Source organism: Tauraco erythrolophus, chromosome 3 (genome assembly GCF_009769465.1).
Source record: "Tauraco erythrolophus isolate bTauEry1 chromosome 3, bTauEry1.pri, whole genome shotgun sequence".
NCBI classification, from domain to species: domain Eukaryota; kingdom Metazoa; phylum Chordata; class Aves; order Musophagiformes; family Musophagidae; genus Tauraco; species Tauraco erythrolophus.
In genome coordinates, this window is record NC_141467.1 from 51,877,467 (window position 1) to 51,897,564 (window position 20,098).

Sequence of the window (20,098 nt, forward strand, 5' to 3'; positions counted from 1 at the left end):
TGCAGTTACGTGTTTTTGTGTCTGTTTGGTTTGTTTCCTGAAAAATTAAAAACAGGAGAAGACTTTCTGTTAGTTGTTGTAATTGGCTGATACGTTTGTACCAGAACTTATATTTCTCTAGAAGAGTATGAAATACAAATGAAAAAACAAGATTGTTAAAATACTTCTTCCACTTACAAAATACGTTAAAAAGGAATAACAGATAAAAGCTGAACATACGCATTCTTATGACATTGTAATCACTGATCTGTACGTTCAGAGAGACTTTCCCCAGTCAGTCACTCCTGTCTCTGTTTAGGAAGCTGTATGCTTGAGGCTTTGGTGAAAACGAAATGAGTGCTATTTAACATCTGCATTTCACTGCATGATCCAGCTTTCCAGATCCTGGCATGAGAACTCTGCAGATGCATGAGAACCTATTTATTTGAAACACCAAGTGATCCAATGTTTGCACAGCTTTGTCTTCTGTTATACCTGCCAAGTTAATAGATACACCTTTTATATACGGCTTTCCCCTTATCACACAGTGCGATTTTCAGTCTGCTTGGTGTTTCTGTGTGTCACTGTTTGTACTCTTAGGTCACAGTTGTCAAAACCTTTTCATCTCCTTCTGCTGTTATCTTCTAGTGAAGATAATGCCACATGCATACATGTGAATCCCCTGTGACCGGGAGAAGGGGGGAGGGCTCCTTTTTTTGGTGGCGTGAATTCTGGCATGTGTCGCCTATGATGGAGGTCTGACTTTTTCTCTCCTAGGCTCTGCATAACTGTACTTTCAGTTGAATTCTCAGTTGTTTTAAAAGAGGAGTATTTATTAGCAAGTCGCTTTCTGAAATTGTTTTCAGTTTATTGCCAACTCATACCGATTTTTTCCTTTTAAAGTTGTGTAAATATTTGTGTTTTCTGCACTTGTAAGTGAACAGTTTAGTCTCCAAGTTCTAGAAGATGCCTGTAGGTAGACAGTTATGAGCACACACAGGGTACTGCACTGAAATGGTAATTTCGTGATAGAACTTAGAGCACAAGAGAATTTTGAAATACTATAGTTAAAGCTGACAGTATGGTGTGGACATAACATTGCAGTCAGGTGTCGAGTCCCCCTTTCAAAACGGTGTGGGAAGATGCGGTTCCATTGCAGAGGAGAGGCGACTGAAAATGTAAAAATGGCTGACTCCTTGAACAGAATAAAAGATTGTTAGACATACAAGAGGGAAAACTTCAATTCAGGTGTTAAAAGGCTGTTAAGCAACTAGAAACAGGGCTTTACAATAGAAAAATGAACAATGTTAATAACTGGTAGTAGTACTACCAGTTCTGCTTAGGTACCGGTGTGATGTTTAAACATATACCAACCACATCTGCGTTCATAGATAAAATTTCAAGAAAATATATAAGAACTAGAGAAAAGAAAAGGAAAAAAAAAAAACCAAACCAAAACCAAACCAAAGCTTCTGGGCAGCTTACTTAGAGGAAAGCTTTAACACTACATATTTGCTACATCATGTTTAATGAGAGACCAGTGTTTTCCTCCAAAGCCCCTGACCCAGTGGTCTATTTTGTTAGCCGCTCAGCGTATTTGTTGTGAACATGGACAAGATTTTCTGGTGGAGCAGCAGCAGCAGCAGAGGCTTCTGTGTTCGTTCCCCATCCCAATTGCTCTATCTGGCAAAGCAGACTCTCCTCCCCACCCTCCTTGCCAAATGGCATGTGGCCTGAGGGTGAATGCATTTGGCAGATCAAGTTAGTCTTTGCCTCCTGTTTTCTTTCCCTGGCTGTTTTACTAGGACATCTATAGGTGAACTTAGCCCACTTTGCCTACTTGTTGCAAACTGCTTTCTAGACAAAGGCTGAGTTAATGTTCTTTCACGCCAGTTACAAGAGTTTGGATTTGTCAGTGTATCAGCATCCAAATGTTGAATTTTTCTTGAAGTAAATTGCAGATATTAAATGCCTGATGTTAAAGTAGGGGCCTACATGCTGAGAGGTTTGGATTCAATTTTGATTTACAGTTTTACACTGGGCAAGTATTGGAATTTTTATTCTTCAGTTTATCCATCTGTAAAATAGGGCTAATACTTTTCAGCCATGGTAAAGTGCTCTAAGGAGCTGCTGTTTGTTAATTCATGCAACGAGATTGGGCTCAGATACTCTTCATTTCTTACTCGGAGTTATAAATGGACATACTCTATTCGTAGCCTTACAGGCAGGAGTGCTGTAGGGAGATTAGATATTTGATATTTTTTTCTGCCGCAAGTCAAGCTCAGCTGTGTCTGACGGAGATTCGATAACTTATTCTTGAAAATCTCAGGTGATGGAGATTCCACAACCTTTTTAGACAACTTATTCCAATGTTTATTCCCTATGCTCTCTGGGAGCAAGTCAGGCAAGCTCTTTGCCTTAGCTTTCTCATCTGTAACCTGGGATAGCTGTGTTTACTTGCCTATCCCACAAGGTTACTTTGAGGAACAATGAGAGCGCCCTTGCTACAGTTAAAATATGTTTCGAGTGCATGTGAATACAAAACATTGTGAAAGAGATCAGTCAGTAGATTATGAGGTTCTATAGAAATGCCTAGTTAAATGTTTGTTACAACTCCTAAAAGACACCAATACATGATGACTTCTTAAGAGTGTAAAAAGTTGTTCGCATTATATGCAGAGATTAGTTTAGATAATTGTGTGTGGCTGTTCATGTGTATATAATACAAATTATATATGCACATACATACATTTATATAGTTTTTAATCATTACTTAATTAAATAACTTATTTTCTCAGATTCTTCGGTATTCAGTCCAGCAAAATCATCTTCTGCTGTTAACTTAAGTGGGACTCAAGACCCATCCCGGAACAAGAATGTTGTGAAACCTCTGGCTCTGTCAGTACAGCTCGTAGGAAAGGCATTTGCTGCAGGTATGGCTTTACTTTCCAGGACAGCTGAGAACCAAGGGGGAATTACCAGCTTAACAGCCAAGAAATAAGGGAGTCATCTTTTTGATGTAAAAAGGAAAGGAAAACATTCACTACACTAGCATTCTCCAAAACTCTCATATTTTTGAAGTCCTCTGCACAGAAATTTTCCATGGCCTTCACTATCCCCACGCTGAGCCACACCTTGGCTTTCAGATTTGATGTTCTGGGAGAAGTGCGTGTCATATCCCTCTTTGCACTTCCTAAGATATCTAAGAAAGCATAAAAGTCACCTCTTGATATGACACTGATTCTTGCCTCAGTAACTGAGATCTGTCTGTTGTTCTGCATGCGTAACAGGTATAGTTCCTCCACATCCATTTAATGGAATTTAGTCTCATTAAAGGAATTTTAATATCTATGTTGCTTTAATTATTTATTTCTATATTGTGTGTTTAGTGAATTAGAACCCTCAACTGGGGCATCTAATCCCTTACCGGTACTCTAATTGTTTATTACTTTAGCTATTTAGTCCTTTAAGCAATGAAAAAAGGAATTATTGCACTTATTACAGGGAAGTATGCTTGAATAAGAAAAAATACAAATTTATTTTGTGTGTATATGCACATGAGCATTACATTTTATACATGATCTATTATATCTGCTATTTTATACAATATATATTGTTATATATACATAATATTATGTTGTATCTAATGAATCATTAACAGTTCTTTTGCAAAAATAGTCTTCCTCTCCATACTTGCGTAAGAATGAATTTATCATGCACTGAAATTACTTCCCACCATTTCAACCACTTCTGTACATGTCTGCTGTATCTGTCCATACCGAATTGTTGACTCAGAGTACAAATGAGGATCTCACAATGGGCACATCATGTTGTTTAAATTTTGCTGATTGGCAAACTGAGAATCTTGTGCCTGAATTTATATGGATGACTGTGGCTGGAGAGTTCCACATTACACTGTTTTAAGCCAAATACGCACATCTCAAACACTTTCGGTTGCAGCTGACATCAGCAAGCTGCTGCGCCATCTCCTGCTGTTGCTCCTGGAATATGTTCCTGGGAACGAAATCCTTGTGGAGCTGGCAGATAGGACAAGGAGCTGTAGTCCCTACTGGGCTCCTTGTTTGGTCTATGCAGTTTATACCTTTTTTTTTTTTTTCTCCTGCAAAAATTAGGCTCTGGAAAAGAAGAAGGAGTTCAGAAGCGTGAGGATAACTTCTTGTGATCCTCTGTTGCTGTAGTTCCATTTTGTGATCTAGATACAGTGGGTCCTGCCAGCGTGTCAGACGTGCTGGTACTGGAGGATTGTCTTAGGCACAGGTAGCAAAATTAAACATAGTTTGCCTCAGTAATGCTCAGAGCAGGTGTGCTTTACAGCAAACTCTCCTGTCTTCTCTGCCAGTCTCCCTTGCTAAAGCTTTAGACTGGAGCCCTGTAGTGAATTTCTGTGTGTGGCACATGGACAACTGGCAGAAAAATATATAGATGCACCAGAGAGGCTTAGAAATCTTTACAAACTGAATTAATTATGTGGGTTTTTTTTTACATTTTCAGTTTCTAAAAAAAGGTGTTACTTCCTCATTTTTTTTTGTGTGTAATTTTCTATTTTATTTTAGTGGGGTTTGTTTTGGATATTTTTTTCCACCTGTTCTCCTCATCCTGAAATCTGTAGACTTCATTTCAAGGTTAGGATTTTGTAGCCTGTGCCCAGATTATTCTCTGCCAAGTACACTTCATGCCTTCCCTGGAGTATGTTTCTTTCAGTCATGCATCTTGCCCTGTTCTTTTCTGTCTGCATGCAGTGGTATTATTTTGTTTGTTTTCAAGATTGTCTCAAGCCATACACTCTGTATTTTGTTATACTCAGCTCCTCTTTCACTGCGTGCCACTGATGTTGCTAATGGAAACGCTAATGGAGGAAGAAATAATGTATTGAGTTCTACGGTCTCTCGGCCAATGCCTCACTCAACATCTCCAAGCCCTGGCTGTGCAGCTGGAGACCAAGGTAAAGAAAACCTCTCTGTTCTTTTATTTTAAGCTGCACTGGCTGTTGAGCCTGAAATTTGTGATTTTGTTGTTCTTCCCATCGTTACTGTTTCTGCAATTCAGTCTTTATAGATCCACTTGGTTTTCGGCATGACTATTAATGATAATACTGTGCTTTTTAACACAGGTAGCAAAGTTTTTCACATCATAGTCTGGCTTCATGTAAATCTAGATATAAACCTCTGACACTCTGTGGGCGTGATACCAGCTCAACACCAATGTGAAATGGAAATGTGGGCTGGAATCTGGTCATTTGGGAGGATGGGGTTTAGAATCAGTTTTTGTTTTCCTTCTCAGCATCAATGTCCAGTTCTGGACCACCAAAGAAACGTCACCGGGGATGGTCTCCTGGGTCCCCAGTCCCTCCTCCTGGTTTAGCGGTACCTGTTCCTACAATTCGGCCTTCAGCAAGAACAGGTAAAACTTGAATCATAAAGATTTAGTTTGTAAAAAGCTGTACTCAGCCAGACCAGTAGCCCTGTGCTGCTTCTCTTAAGTGTTGCACAGAATACATAATTACTTCAATAAGCTTAGTTAAGGCCACCATGGAGAGTTTTTCAGATGCCCTGGAAAAAAAAACGCGATTGCCTGATCCTTGTTGCCATAATCCAAGATGGGACAATGGAAAAGTAAAATTATTGGGAGAGAGAGGAAAGGAAGAGCAGAGTAATATTAATAAGGATCCAAAGCTATCTAATTCCCCAAAATGTAACTCAGTTCTAAAATCGTCCAGGTGTATGGATATATGAACGCATTTGAGGGATTTCCATTAGCCTTCACCTTGAATGTTGTGCCTCAGTTTGGTGTGGCGTGCTGCAGAAACAGTACACTCAGTCCCTGCACAGGAAAAAGGGCTTTATATAATTTTGGCCTAACAAAGGACACTGATGTCCACTAGATGATCTTCAGTTAAAAGCATATAGTTTGTGAGACCAAATGTCTCTTGTGCATGGAAAAGCTGTAAGAAGGATACATAACATCATGATATGAAACAGGATTAAATACAAGTATGTGTGAATGCTCATCAATATCCATGTAGGTGTCTCTTTATACACAGCTATCAACAAAACTGTCTACTATTTAAGCATTTTTCAGTTGTGAGATTCAGAATACTTTGTAAAGGGGAATAAAAAATTACTTATTCCTGTCTCTATAGAGTGGGAGAATAAATATACAAGGAAGAAAACAAAAATTGTCAACACGCACAATATATATATATTTCGCTTTGTTTTGAAAGGCTTGATTTTGAGATATTTTGGAATTGATTTGCAGAGATACTCATCGCGTGAAAAAGGGTTACATGGTAGTGCAGGCCTGCCTGCTTGAGCAGCTGAAATCAATCACAGCTTTTGTTGATTTCTAGCTTCAGAAACTTGTTGAAGAGACATGACATAAGACAATCTCCTGCCTTTTGTTGAGTTTGTCTCCACAAATCCACTACCTCTGCTATGTCCTCTTTCCATGAGTCTTTCATAGTGTTTTTTTCTATTGGATTAAAAATTCCACTGCTAAAACATATGCATGCATATATTCATTCGTGCTGCCTATGATGCTTTTCGTTGATGGCATTGTTTGAAAAACCTGTTACAAACAACCAAACGAAGCCTAAGAAACTTCTGAAGCAGACCTCACACTAAATCCTGATTGCAGATTACAAAATTCTTGCGCTTTGTTTCTTTTTACTTGTGAAAGCTGCTTTTACTCTTTCATGAGTAAAGCCTAATTTTTATCCTTGTAGCAACAGTCTAAGGAAAACTTTGGTATTTTGGCCTGTATTAGTTTTTCTTATCAACATATATTCTATGTGAGAAGTCAAAGCAGTCTCTTCCCTTGTATTGAGAAGCAGCCTCTGTCTTAGAGGTGGCCTTTTGGCTTAGTACTTGGCTTTGTTTGGAGATGCATATTCAAACTTGTGTTTTCCTCTCTCATCCCCACCAACAATACAGTGGTCAGAAAAAGTTTTATTTTAGGGGTGGGGCTACAGGAGGATATAGGCTCTTAATTTAAATTACTTAAAACTATAGCAGGAAATGCAGAGGCCTTTTGAATTTTATTACAGTTAGTGATCTGCAGTAATTTTTTTTTTATTTGTTCATATGGCCAAATCACAGTATGAGCCTTTTAGTAATGGAAGTTTCTCTTTTCTTTATTTTATAGAGCCTCTTTTGTCAGTCCCAGTTCCTCAATCCATGTTAACTGGAATTTTACAGCCTCAACCCATCCCAGCAGGGGAGACTGTAATAGTTCCTGAAAACCTGCTGAATAACTCGGGAGTCAGACCAGTGATTCTGATAGGTAAGTCTTACACTGAAGAACCAAATGCTGCATTTTGAATAAATGCATGCTCCCCTAGGAGAAAGAAATTTTGATTTCTTTTTGTTGGTTCTGGCGTTCAGTACAGTACGAAGTCAGTTTGTCACGGATAGTTTGCTTTAGTTGCTCAATACTTAAAATTGGAAGTTAAGTGATTTCTGGAGAACCTGATTTGCAAACAAGTCACAACTAGGTCAAATTTGTACAAAACCTCTGGCCAAAGTGAAGTTTTGTACAAATAAGATTTGTGTAAAATCCGTGAATAGAAATATTTCCATGTAATAGATGTACTAGATGATCTTTGAGGTCCCTTCCAACCCTAACCATTCTAATGAAAATAGCTTTCCCATGTAAACAACTTAGAAAATAAATGAATATTTTCTGCAGCATTTATAGTCCAGATCTCAAAGCCCAGGGATTCTGTGCGAGAACCAGAAAATTTATTGGAGCTGACTGATCAGAAGTGAATCATACTAAGTTTTTGTCTTTTGTAGTTCATACTTCTTGAAAGCAACTGAGATAACAGATCAGGCTTTTAAAATCCGTTAGCTGTCTAAAGTATGTTGTTAACCCTTAGAGAGACCTTTCTTTTAGTTTAAGAGCATGACTCATAATGTGAATATCCCTTTCAAGCTGAGCTACTTGGGCGTACTATATAACAAAGATGGGTCGGCTAGTACTGCTATCATTTTTTTGGGTTTTTCAATCTCTCTGTGGTTCAGCATCATACAGATGGTTGTATAAAGTAGCTTCAGTGTTAACAGAACATGCCTATGAATACAATCCATGGAATAATTTATCATTCCTGAAGAAATGGAGAAGTTCTCCAAGTCCTCACTTGCACAGATAATCGTAATACACACAATTCCCAGAGAATTAACAGGGCCATGTGCTAGTAAAACCATCAAGGACAGGGTTACACTTCGTCTGGTTTGTTTTGCTTAGTGTTGTTTTCTAGAAGCCTGTTCTAAATCTCTAGCACGGTGCTCTAACAGTTTTCAGAGAAACACTTGCTTACTAAGGATGAGGGTGCCTACAGTCATCAGCTTAAGTGCAAATTGAATGCAGCCCTTAGGCTCTTGGAGACTTGCCAGTGAAGTCCTCAGTTAGTCTAAATGTTAGTGGCCCTGAGAAACAGTGTCCTATTAATAGTACAGAACCAGATGTACCCAAATGGATGGGTTTGGCAATATCTGTGTGGAAATTTTTTTTTAAACAAAAACATTCTCAAGGAAAAGAGGAGTTAGCCTGTGCTCATGTGCTTTACCTTACAGAACATCATGTTTAGTTGTCGATGTTTACTTAACCTGTTTGTGAAAACAGAATGGAAACGTGGCAAAAGAGTGAAATCAATCACAGCAATACCACAGTAACTGAATCAATGCTAATGTGACTTATGCTGCTTTTATAATGTTAAGATCAATGTACTTTTGCTTCCATTGATTTTTCTTTTTTTTTTTTGTACACTATATTATGGAGAATCTGTATTTAAAGGTCAGGTTAAGACCCAAATAGATAATATTCTCATTTGTATTTGGATAACAATAACTATTATCCCTCTGGCATGAAGTTATTGTTAGTTTTTGCAAATCTGTGTCATCGCTTATAAAACACAGTGAAGGATCACTGGCCTATCTCATTTATTTTGTAAGCAATTATAATGCCAAGAATAGTCACTGATGCAGTATATTTTGCAAGATAACATTAAGGAGACGTTTGCAAATGTATACGCTGTGCAAGATTTCATATAGTGGCGTATTTTGTGAATTTCTGGGGTTTTCTTTGTTTCTTTTACCACAGGTTATGGCACTTTACCTTATTTCTATGGAAATGTCGGTGATATTGTTGTGAGTCCCTTGCTGGTGAATTGCTACAAGATTCCGCAGCTGGAAAACAAGGATTTGGATCTCTTGGGTTTGACCAGCAGTCAGCTGCTAAGTGTGGAGAACATGATACTTTTAACTATTCAATATCTTGTCCAGCTAGGTAAGCAATTTCTCATAAGCACTTGTTTATATTTGTGACCGTCCTGTTTTTCCCTCACCCATTCTCTTTATGTCCATTTCTGAGCCAATTTTCTGGCAATTTTTGTGCCTGGAAGAGGTAAGTGGCTCCATCTAGTGTGTGTGACTTTGCTACTGTGTTCATCAGACTGAAGAAGTAAAGTGAATTTAAAGGCTGATACTGCTTCTGCTCCTCATATGGGGATTGACCAGGTCACCTTTGTGAAAATGGATTTGCAATGCAGATAATTCATTTGCTTAGGGTATCAAACCATCAGTTATCACAGCTCTTTCTAAGGACGCTCGGTCTGTTTTATTCAGTTTTGTGACAAGTGCTGGCAGATGTGTGATGGTCATCATTGTTTTGGTGACAGCACTGTTTACATGAATACCACATTTGTTATTCAGACTAAGGCAAGTGATTCAGTGAATATCTCATTCTTGTAAATGTTTTTGTAATGGACTTTTTGGAAATTTAAGAGCAAACCAACAAACCAGACTTTCTTTCTCTTATTGCAGGTCCGGAAATTTTCCCTTACTTTAGAGTAAAAAGCAGCAATGTTAACAGTAGTTTAGAAGTTAATAAACAATGCGATATAGTGTTGGGAAACTTCTCACAGCAGTCTCAGTCTTAACTTCTGTATTTATAAAGATGGTGCCTATCATAGAGGAGTATGAAATGACTTTTGTGAAGAGCACGCTGCTTTTCCTGTACTGGGTTTCTGCTGGGGTATCTGTAGTACATAATGGTATGAAATACACAATTGTTTCCAAAGAAGCACAAACGGTGATAACGGTGTAATTTGGGAGCAAATGTGCTCTGTGCAGGTTTCAGCCGCGAGTTGTGATGCTTTGCTCTTCTCTGTTCATGGTTACAGGCCGGAAGGAGGCCATCTTCTGTGTTGCAATACTCACTGAGTGACCTGTTTGCTTTATGTATCATTCTCTGCCTCAGTAGTCCGTTGTATGCCGTGTTAGAACTGACAGGGGGAGTTCTTTATTTTTTAAAGGCTGAATGTTTTTGTTGCTCGTCTCTCAGTGGGCTTAAATTTATTTGAGGTTTTCATGTTTGTTGGAAAGTTTGTAGAGTCTGCATGTTAAAACCAGCTGCTTCACACAGTTCTGGATTGATAGAGGCAGCTCATGATGTGATAGGACAAGGGGTAATGGTTTTAAAATAGAGGGAGGTAGATTCAGATTGGATATTAGGAAAAAATTTTTTACCATGAGAGTTGTAGAACACTGGAACAGGTTGCCCAGAGAGGTGGTGGATGCTCCATCCCTGGAGACGTTCAAGGCCAGGTTGGACGAGGCCCTGAGCAACCTGATCTAGTTGGAGATATCCCTGTTCCTTGCAGGGGGGTTGGACTAGATGACCTTTGAAGGTCCCTTCCAGCCCTAACCATTCTATGATTCTATGATTCTATGATTTTCCTTCAGAGAAACATGTAGCCAACTGATACAGCACTTCCAACTATTTATTGAAACTTATTGAGTCAGTGAACCACATTCCATGAGCAAATCCAACCTTACTTGCTGCAGACTAGAGGAGGCTTCATGCAAAGCTTCTAGAGCGGAGCTGAGTCGAGTGAGCACTGTGCCTTTAGCATAAAGCAGTTCCCGTGTTAGCAGGTGTTTAATTTGGCTTTTGTTCTTAACTGTGCAAAGCTGAATAGTTTTCCATTTGGCCTGATGTGGAGATGGGCACCAGCACTCTTAAGATGAAAGGGCCTAATGAAGAGAAAAGTAAAAACATTCTGCAGAGCACCGGGATCAAAACATGTTGCTGATTTGAACATTGCTACAAACTTAGAACTGTTGGAATTGTGACAGTTGCACTGAACTGTAGCCTTTATCTCATTTTGTAAACTGAAAGCAGATTAAAGATAATTGGAAAGCAGCCAGCTTCTAAAGTTTTTAACGAGAATAAGAGACAAATACACACATAAATTAACAGTTTATTCATGCAAGCCTCTTGTTTTCTTGAGAAAGTAGGACTAAAAAGCTATTATTTCTTCCAGAGTATATTATGAAAGAGTAACATAAATGCAAAGATAAAAAAGCAGGCAGAAGAATGAAATAGATACTGAGTTTTGCCTAATTTTTTCAGATCTTGCTACTTATACAAAATATGTTTGCAGATGACTATGATCACAGGTCATAAGAATATTTTTTATGACAGTGCTCCTTTTTTTGAAAAAAAGATATATCTGAGAATTCCTTTCAGTTTTCCTTAAGATTATGACAACATTATTAATCGTAGGATAATACTGTTGTGCTTTCATAAATCAGCTGAGCAATCCACAATGATATGGATCATTTGCGAATCAAAGTAAACAAAATAAGTGCATTTCTTATGCCTTCATTTTAAACCTGCTGTGAAGACTATACACACTTAAAGCTGTGATTGTGAGCCATGGCATTGCTGTAAATAAATTCTACTGACTGTGGTAAAGGAATAAGTGAAAATGATGAAGACGTGTTTGATTTCAGTGGTTTTTTACAGTCTGTCTCCTGTACTTAGTCAGATTTCACATTTGTTATCTTTGGCAGGATTCGTAGTGTGAAGTATTCTCAAACTTTGTTTTTATACCTTGAAATGCCCATATTTGCAGTATGGGTTACATTCTATCATTTGTAACCGTCTACTTTTTATTATTACACTACTGTTTCCACAAACACAATCTCATCCTACGCAGAGCTAAGGTCTGTGTTTTGATTTTTCAGCTGGAGGAGATTTCTGGACCCTTTGTTAGCTACTTGTCTAGAATTATAATGTCATTCTCCCTTCTCTCTTGTTGTGATATGGTTGAATCACTGACTGTGTTCATGCCATAATACCCAAAGCCGTTTTGTAACTTCTATATCTGAATGCACATCCAAATTCAAGGCAGGAACAAACCTCAGTCTTCCGTGGAAGGGATATTCAGACACTCAAAGCAAGAGGTTATTCCAGCAATTAATCTCGTATTAGGTGGTTGGAGGGGCCTTTCTTTTGGGGTGCACCATGAAGGATTTCTACCAAGAAATGGGTGGCATTTGAATGTGTTGCCTTAAACTGTAGCTGCTTTTGGAAGCATAACTATGTTAATAAGGTCGTTCTCAGCTATGAATTTTACATGATATCATTCTTTTTGCAGTTTCTTTTTCTGAAGTCAAGGTGATACTTTGCCTACTTGTTTCTGTAGAGAAGTTTCAAATACTCTTTTTTAACCTTGACAGGTTCCTGTATATGTATTTATGAAACTGTTCACAATTAAAATCAATATCACTTAGTCTTTGATCTCATCTGATCTTAGTTCCATTGTTTTTCTCATACGGAAGTCTTTTAATTTGTACAATTATTTTCACTTCCTTGGATTCATGATGATCCCTGTGTTTAGAGCCTGTCTCTTTAGTAACCTCTGTCAATCAGCAAAAGCTTGCTTTTATTTCTTTTAGTGTAGAACATATTTTTTTCTTGTGATTGATATGTTGTAGATAGAGTTTATTTCTGCAGAAGGTGATTTATCTCTATCAATAAATGTACATTTTTTCTGTTTCAAGATCTTTCTGTTTCTAGATCTAAAGATCTAGAATATACAATGTTATCTTAGAAGGGAAAAGAATATATATTTCCAAAAAAAGAGATCTGTAAAGAGATAATTATGCTCATACTGCATTAAATTAGACTCATCAGAACTTTTCAGTTTGCCTCAAGAATGAAAACAGCCTTGCATTTACAAGTCTATAGTTGCCCTATCATCCTATGGTTGTTGGATGGTGACACGCTCCATATGTTACTTTTCTGTTTCCTTTTTTTCACTACCCATTTTGCTTGTCATCTTTGGCCCTGAAAGAAAACATAAAACCAAAACCCCATCATTTCACATATCTCTGGTATTTAAGACTCTCCTTTTTGTCATAGAAGAGCAAGGGGTTGAAGCATGAAGCTGTCTCCTTTGGCACTGACATGGGATCTTGGAAATTTGAACTATAGTTAGTTTTTACTCTGTGTTCATGAATATTTTTCATCTATTCCCGAGTATCTTTGACAATGAGACAAATTCACTGAGCAAAATGTTAATTGAAGCTGAGTTGAGGGATTGGTACTGAGATAGAGTAGCTTATATTTCTGTTTTCCAATTTAAGTTCACAATACAGTTTACAAAGTCCGGGGAATATAAATCTGAAGTTGCATATGCATCTTAGTGTTAGAAGTTTGAAGATGTGTTAAATTAAACCAATTTAACTAAAGTAAAAGAAAAGGTTAATTTACACAGAGGTTTATTTACATCTGTGCTTAGTTTACTAGTATACATGATGAGAAAAAAAAAAAAAAAACCAAAGACCACTTGACAGACTCTGTCGTACTGCGGGGCTGCAATTAAACTGCCAGGATAAGTGTTGGGGTTTTCTGCTATAAAAACAAATGGAGGCTACATAAGTGATCCTTCCATTCCAGGCAAAACCCACATATTTTCCCACTCCCTTGTTTGTCCCATCAGTTTCTGAAGGTAGAAAAGCTAGGAGTGAGATGGAATACCTCATTGTTTGTTTGTTTGTTTTTAAAAAAAGGAGATGATGGGGGAGGGAGGCTTCTGATATGAAAAACCAAGAATATGCCATGTGGGTAGATATCCACTGAGTAGTGAGTGTGTTTTGTAAATGTGAAAAATATGGTGAAAGAGCTTCTCAGATCAAGACAGACAAGTGATTATTCCCGGTTCAATAACATTTTGATATGAGATACTATTATTCTGTTTGTTTGTTTTCAATGTAGGTCCTGACCAGATACCCCTGAGGGAAGAATTTGAGCAGATCATGTTGAAAGCTATGCAGGAGTTCACTCTGAGAGAGCGATCCTTGCAAATGAGCGCACAGTGTATCTCTGTGTCACCAGGTCAACTCCCTTGGCTTGCTAGGTTAATCGCTAGTGTGTCCCGGGACCTCGTGCATGTGGTTGTTACCCAGAACTCGCTGGCAGAGGGCATCTCAGAGACCTTGAGGTCTCTCAATGAAATGAAACATCAGCAAAAGCTACCAGATTATGTTGTTGCCATTTGTGCATCAAAGATAAGAGGAAATGAGTTCTGTGTAGTAGTCCTAGGTGAGTACATTTGCAGTATGCTTTAAATACAAATGTAATTTTGCTGAATTAGTTCTCTTGAGTCATTGTTCCAACTTTTAAATCCCTTTTGTTCTTTTTATTCTCCTTTGTGTTGTTACACTGCAATGTCAAAGTTTGCTATTCCTCCATCAAGACTTGGAGTACTGATGTCCATGGGGATCTAGAAAATTAACTGTATGCTAGTCATTACTATTCCTTGAGAGGCTTCACACTTTATTGTTTGTGTGGCTACCTTGGAAAATATCTTTAAGTGACTCAGTGACAAAATAGTTGTTTTGTCTTTCTCTGTTTTGTGTAACAGCTGTGCCATTTCACATGGCAGTATTGGATTGACTGCAGTTTTCTGCAGACCACCATAAAACAGAACACGCTTTTAATCCTTTTTACCATACTGATTTTCAAATTCTGCCATGGTGACCGACTGCGATGTTTGTGTGTGCCTGAGTGTGTCTGGATGTGACTTTTGACTAGTCATCTCCTTTGTAGACAGATGAATCACTAATGTCATTTTTAAACTCTTTCACACTGGGGATAATTACTTTTTCGTATTTAACAAGAATCCTCCATTCCATCTGAGGGGCAGATACTTATTTTGCATATAGTCTGTCAGCCAAGTGTGCAAAACTGTGAACAACAGCTTGCAAAGTGTGTGCTAAACAAATATGACTAGTTCTCCCATCAGTAGCAAAATAGACTTGAGACTCCTCTCCCAGTCTACTGGGTAAGGGCAGTGGAGATCTAAGACTGAAGATCAGCATGCCTCACACCTCTAGGATGAAAAGGTTGTGTTGATTGTGCACTGTATTAAAGATTGCTCTTTCTTTTTCCCCCCCTCTTCTCCAGGTCAATATCAATCTAGGGCACTTGCAGAAAGCATGCTTACTACCAGCGAATTTTTAAAAGAGATCAGTTACGAGCTCATCACAGGGAAAGTTAGTTTCCTGGCATCGCATTTCAAAAACACGTCTTTAGGTGAGTGATCCTAAGCAACAGAAGTCCTAGCCAAGACAGTCTTGTCTTTAGTGTGGTGTGTCTCCTGTTCAGCAGTTAAAGTGCACAGGAATACAGCTCTGCCCTCTCCAGCCAGAGGCATTCTTTCCTTCTCTCCATTCACTGTGTGTAAAGGAGTCCTCGTCTCCTTCACCCGTGCAATGTGAGTTAACTCACCCTGTGACAAAACATTTTTAACACTGTTTATACTGCTGAATGGGATGGCAGGGCACCCGTAAGTGCATGAGTCTTTTCTTGTTTGCGTTTTTAGCATAGGTTTTAGAGGTTGTTTTACAGTCAGTGTTTCTTTGTGAGCATCAGATGTCACTGCTAGCTGCAAAGGCACAGAGCTGAAATTATTCAGCTGTGGTTTCTTTTATTTGAATTCGTTCAACTGGCAAATCAGTAAATAAAAGAGAAAAATATTCTCCCTCCCTCTCTTTTCTGTATCTCCAGTCCCCTGCCCCTTTGCAGGTTCAACATCAGCAATATGAGAACATGTGTGTATGTAATGTTCTGCATCATTTGTCTGAAATAGCTTCCAGAATATTTGATGTTGCTAATTCTTATCTAGGTGATGATTTGGACAAGCTGCTGGAGAAAATGCTACAGCAGCGAGGGGAAAGTGTCATTATTCCTTTTAATGGAGACGTTAGTGAGTGTGTGTCATCTCAGGAAGCAATTGCTATGGTTTCTACGCAAGAACCAGGTAATTTTTTTTTCCGTGCAAGATGTAAAATAAGTGAGTAGTTTGTCAAATGTCAAAATGCGTGTGCCTCAGTAGAGTCTGAGGGCACAGCTGCAGCCAGTGTGCCAACCTTCAAATACTAATACTGCCAGCTGAACATAGCAATACAGCAGTTTCTCTGACAGAAAATCTCTGTAGTAACCTTCAGCAACCTTTTTTCCTCTATGTTTTATAATTCCTAAGCTGAAATACATGATCTTCTGTTCTGCACTAAGCAGAATACAGAAGGTGTTCCTTTGTGATATTGGCAGTGTGGACTCATCTCACTGCTTTGCACCTAGAAAAGGAATGTAACCTTGGGCTTAAGGCAGAGGGAAACTGTGTTCTCATTCTGATCTCCCCAGATGTCCTCCTGTATCTTAACTTCTCATATTCCTCACTTTCCACATGTGAAGTGGTAATAATAATAGGTACTACACACTTGTGCCCTGAGGCTTAAACTTTTAGGGTAAGTGTTTTAAGATCTTGGACTGAAAGTGCTAGGCAAGTGTAATCTATAATTTGCTGATGTGAGATGTGTCTTATTTGGCTAATGTGATGAGAGGTGCAAAAGATAAGCTAGGATTGCCTGTCTAAAAATGCTAATTATGATTTTCCCATTTTGGAATTCTTTCATTATTCAGAGTTTTAACCATACTTTCCTTCTCATATGACAGTAATGGTAAAAGATACACTGAGCTGCTGTGAACGCTGAGATTCTTTTAGGTCTTGTACCAAAGCAAATTCAACCTCCAATAAAGCTTTCTCCCTGTGAAAGAAAGATATGCTCTTGGCTCATGTTAGTTAGCTTAAATTAATCAGCTCAGTGTTAGATCTGAATGAAAGCAAGATGGTTTATAGTCTTCACATGGATCAGAAGATCCAGTTAGGAAGGCTGCCAGGTACTTTGTTCTGGCACCCCCAGAAAGACAAGTCTTAAGCTTCTTCAGAGGATTAATTTGAAGAGAGAAAGATCTTTGATTCTGTTATTTTTTTGTTCTTACTATGTAATGATGTGCAGCGGTGCTTTGGTTTTTTTAAACCTTCATGTTTTCTCAAACAATTATTCTGAGCTAGTTTTGTCTTTAAAATATGGCTGTACAATGATTGAAGCTACTGGGAAGCTGCCTGAATGAAAAAAAAGGAGAGGTAAGTCTCCTGGGCAGTGAGAGGGACTTTTCTCCTATAGTAGATCTGCTGAAATGAACACTGAGGCAGGTTTGAGCAGAGATAAGAGAGCACACACAAGCATACATGTGTCTATATAAAACTAACATACCAGGTTTTTGCTCAAAGTACCTTCTGATTTTTATGTCCATTGCAAGATTTTTATAAAGTGGCTTATTACTTTAAAAAGCAAAAATAGTTGATGTGTATTAAATTTGCAGTAGTTTGGGATTTTTTCTTTTTTTTTTTTTTAAGTAATTTGCCTTAGGTAATTTTTATGATAAGCAGTCCTTTAATCAGAATTTAATTTGTATTGAAAAACTGAAATAAACAAAAACTATAGGACATCGTAGGATTTAATTTGGTAAACTGCAAGTTGAAAATACTCAGGGGATAGTGAAACATGGATTGTTTGGCATAGAATTTACCTACTGAAAATACTGAAATATAGGAACACGATTTTTCTTCGAGGGAACATGAATGCTCCGGTACATGCCTATAGAGAGCAAAGCAAAGCTCTGGTCCCCCAGTTCTCTGCAGCTGGTGTTATATTGACATTTACTAAGCTCAAGTAAATCTGAGGCTAAAATTTTGTTAAAACTCGAGAAACCTCCAAAGAAATAAATGACACACACGCTCCAATAATTGAGATTTATCACCTAAGTGTATTGCTCCTCTTACCTTCACAGTGTGTATTACTATCACTCAGTATAGAGACATACAGCTGTCTCAGTCATGACTTAGAGTGGGGCTCCATACTTCAGAGCAGAGATGATGTACAAATGAACTTCCAACTGACCTGCTGTCCTATTGGAGTCGTTTTGGCAGGATTACCAACGCAGGCTCAGCTTCCTCAGATTAATAGGTGTGCTGGCTCTCATCTCATCGTGCCCTGAGCACAGCAACCTCAGCGCTCATGGCTGGTTCTCCCAGCAGGAGTGATAGAGAGAAGCTCCTGAAGGAGAACTGCAAGTTTCAGGAGAACATTAGAGCTCTATATGTGTATATATCTACACACACTGTTTCTATATGAACACATGTATATCTTTTATATATATATATACACACACACGCATGTATATTATATATGTGTTGCTTCATTTAACTGAATGCATTTCACTGTGTTGGCATTGAGGTTTCCTTGGGTTACACTGTTAAAAATCCTTAAAACACTTCAGGGCATTTAAAATATGGACAGTGCTGTAATTGTGGTAATTGATATATTATCACGTTTTCATCAAAAACAAACAAAAAAAAGTTGACATTTGTGATCTGGACTCAGCTCTCCAGAGTGCTGAGATTTATTCTGGCGAGTGATTTTATTATTTTTTTTTTTTCTGATAATAGAGGGTAGGCTGTTTGGAGAATCATGTTTATTGGGGGGGGTGGGAAAGTAAACATGTTTCTTGTTGTGTTTTGTTTTCTTTTTCAAACAAACACACTCTAGATTTGGATGTTGATACCTTCCAAATTTACCAGCCACAGCTTACAGTTGCCAGAAAGCTCTTGTCCCAGGTTTGTGCTATAGCAGACAGTGGCAATCAGAGCCTGGATTTGGGCCACTTCAGCAAAGTAGACTTCATCGTTATAGTTCCCCGTTCAGAAGTCCTGGTGCAGCAGACCCTTCAACGGATTCGACAATCAGGTAAAAGGGAGGGGAGGGAAAAGAGACCGTTAAACCAAACTATGTGATGTTATCAAGTCATATCCGGTAAACCTGGAGAAGTCAGTTGCTCCAATGAGTATTTTGTATGTCCAGTATTAGCTCTATTAGTTAGTATCATTGATGAATTCTAAATATCTTCCTTTGAAAAATTGGGCCCGAATTGTGCCAGGTTAAGTGTCAAAAGAAATTGCCGTAGTCATTCAAGTCTGAGGAATTTATGACCTGGAGAAGCATTCAACTGCCAAGAGAGGGAGTGGATGAGCGAGTGCAGCTGTTCAGATCTTTTATCCCCTAGAGCTGTTGGTGCTGTTTGTTCTAGGTACACATTTGTGCATATGCTCTCATATATATATTAGCACAGACATATACGCAGGAAGCTCTCTCGTTAGGTAGATAAATGCCTGAATAATACACGCACATTGGCACACAATAATTGCCATATGCTTCAGATTGGTGAGTTTTCGTGCCTGGGGTTCTGTGTCTGTCTATGGCTGGTACTAAATACTTCAAGAGGAACAAGAAAGCTTTAGTGGACAGCTAATGGAATAACAGAGTGACCTCTGTTATCCACTCTGTTAGTGACTGACATGAATCCAGAAAAGATGAGTTTGTCCGTGGAGAAAAATTGCTCTCTAATAAAACTAAGGATTATCTGTATAGATGTTTGGTCCTTTTTAGCTCTTGACCTCTGATACCTAGGAGTAAGGAAGCCCTTAGGATAGTTCTGTATTTATGATTTTTTTTTTTTATCAGCTGAACATTTTTGCTTTTCCTGCCTTCAGCTTTATCTAATAATACCTTGTGTTTGCATTTGAAAAACATGAATATGAGCTTCTTCAGTAATGCATCTATGAGTGGTTTTGGGTAGCTGTTGGCTTGTTTTTTCCTCTTATTTTCTACTCTGAACCAAATAGTCCCACACTTTTGATTCTGCAGATATGCCCTGATACTACTCAATATTGTGGTCCATCTCTGTATTTTTTTCTCTCTTTTGTACTATTTTACTAGTGAAATTCAAAGAATAAAAAAGAACACTTGAAGGTTTCTTTACCTTTCTAACATAACTTTATTGTTTTTTTCGTTTCATTCCTTGTTTCTTCAGACATTGTATTAACTTAATTTGCTGCTACACAATAAAT

At 38.2% G+C, this 20,098-nt stretch overlaps 1 protein-coding gene across 1 annotated transcript in view; it reads left to right on the forward strand.

Annotated features, from left to right (window-relative positions):
- Nucleotides 1-20,098, forward strand: part of GREB1L (GREB1 like retinoic acid receptor coactivator) — a 79,979-nt gene that overhangs the window by 30,370 nt on the left and 29,511 nt on the right. Inside the window, exons 7-15 of the mRNA XM_086608600.1 lie at nt 2,778-2,912; nt 4,805-4,942; nt 5,281-5,400; nt 7,141-7,278; nt 9,097-9,282; nt 14,062-14,388; nt 15,253-15,381; nt 15,974-16,108; nt 18,741-18,938. Of these exons, the coding sequence (XP_086464726.1) occupies nt 2,778-2,912; nt 4,805-4,942; nt 5,281-5,400; nt 7,141-7,278; nt 9,097-9,282; nt 14,062-14,388; nt 15,253-15,381; nt 15,974-16,108; nt 18,741-18,938 (1,506 nt within the window). The remainder of the gene's footprint in view (nt 1-2,777; nt 2,913-4,804; nt 4,943-5,280; nt 5,401-7,140; nt 7,279-9,096; nt 9,283-14,061; nt 14,389-15,252; nt 15,382-15,973; nt 16,109-18,740; nt 18,939-20,098) is intronic.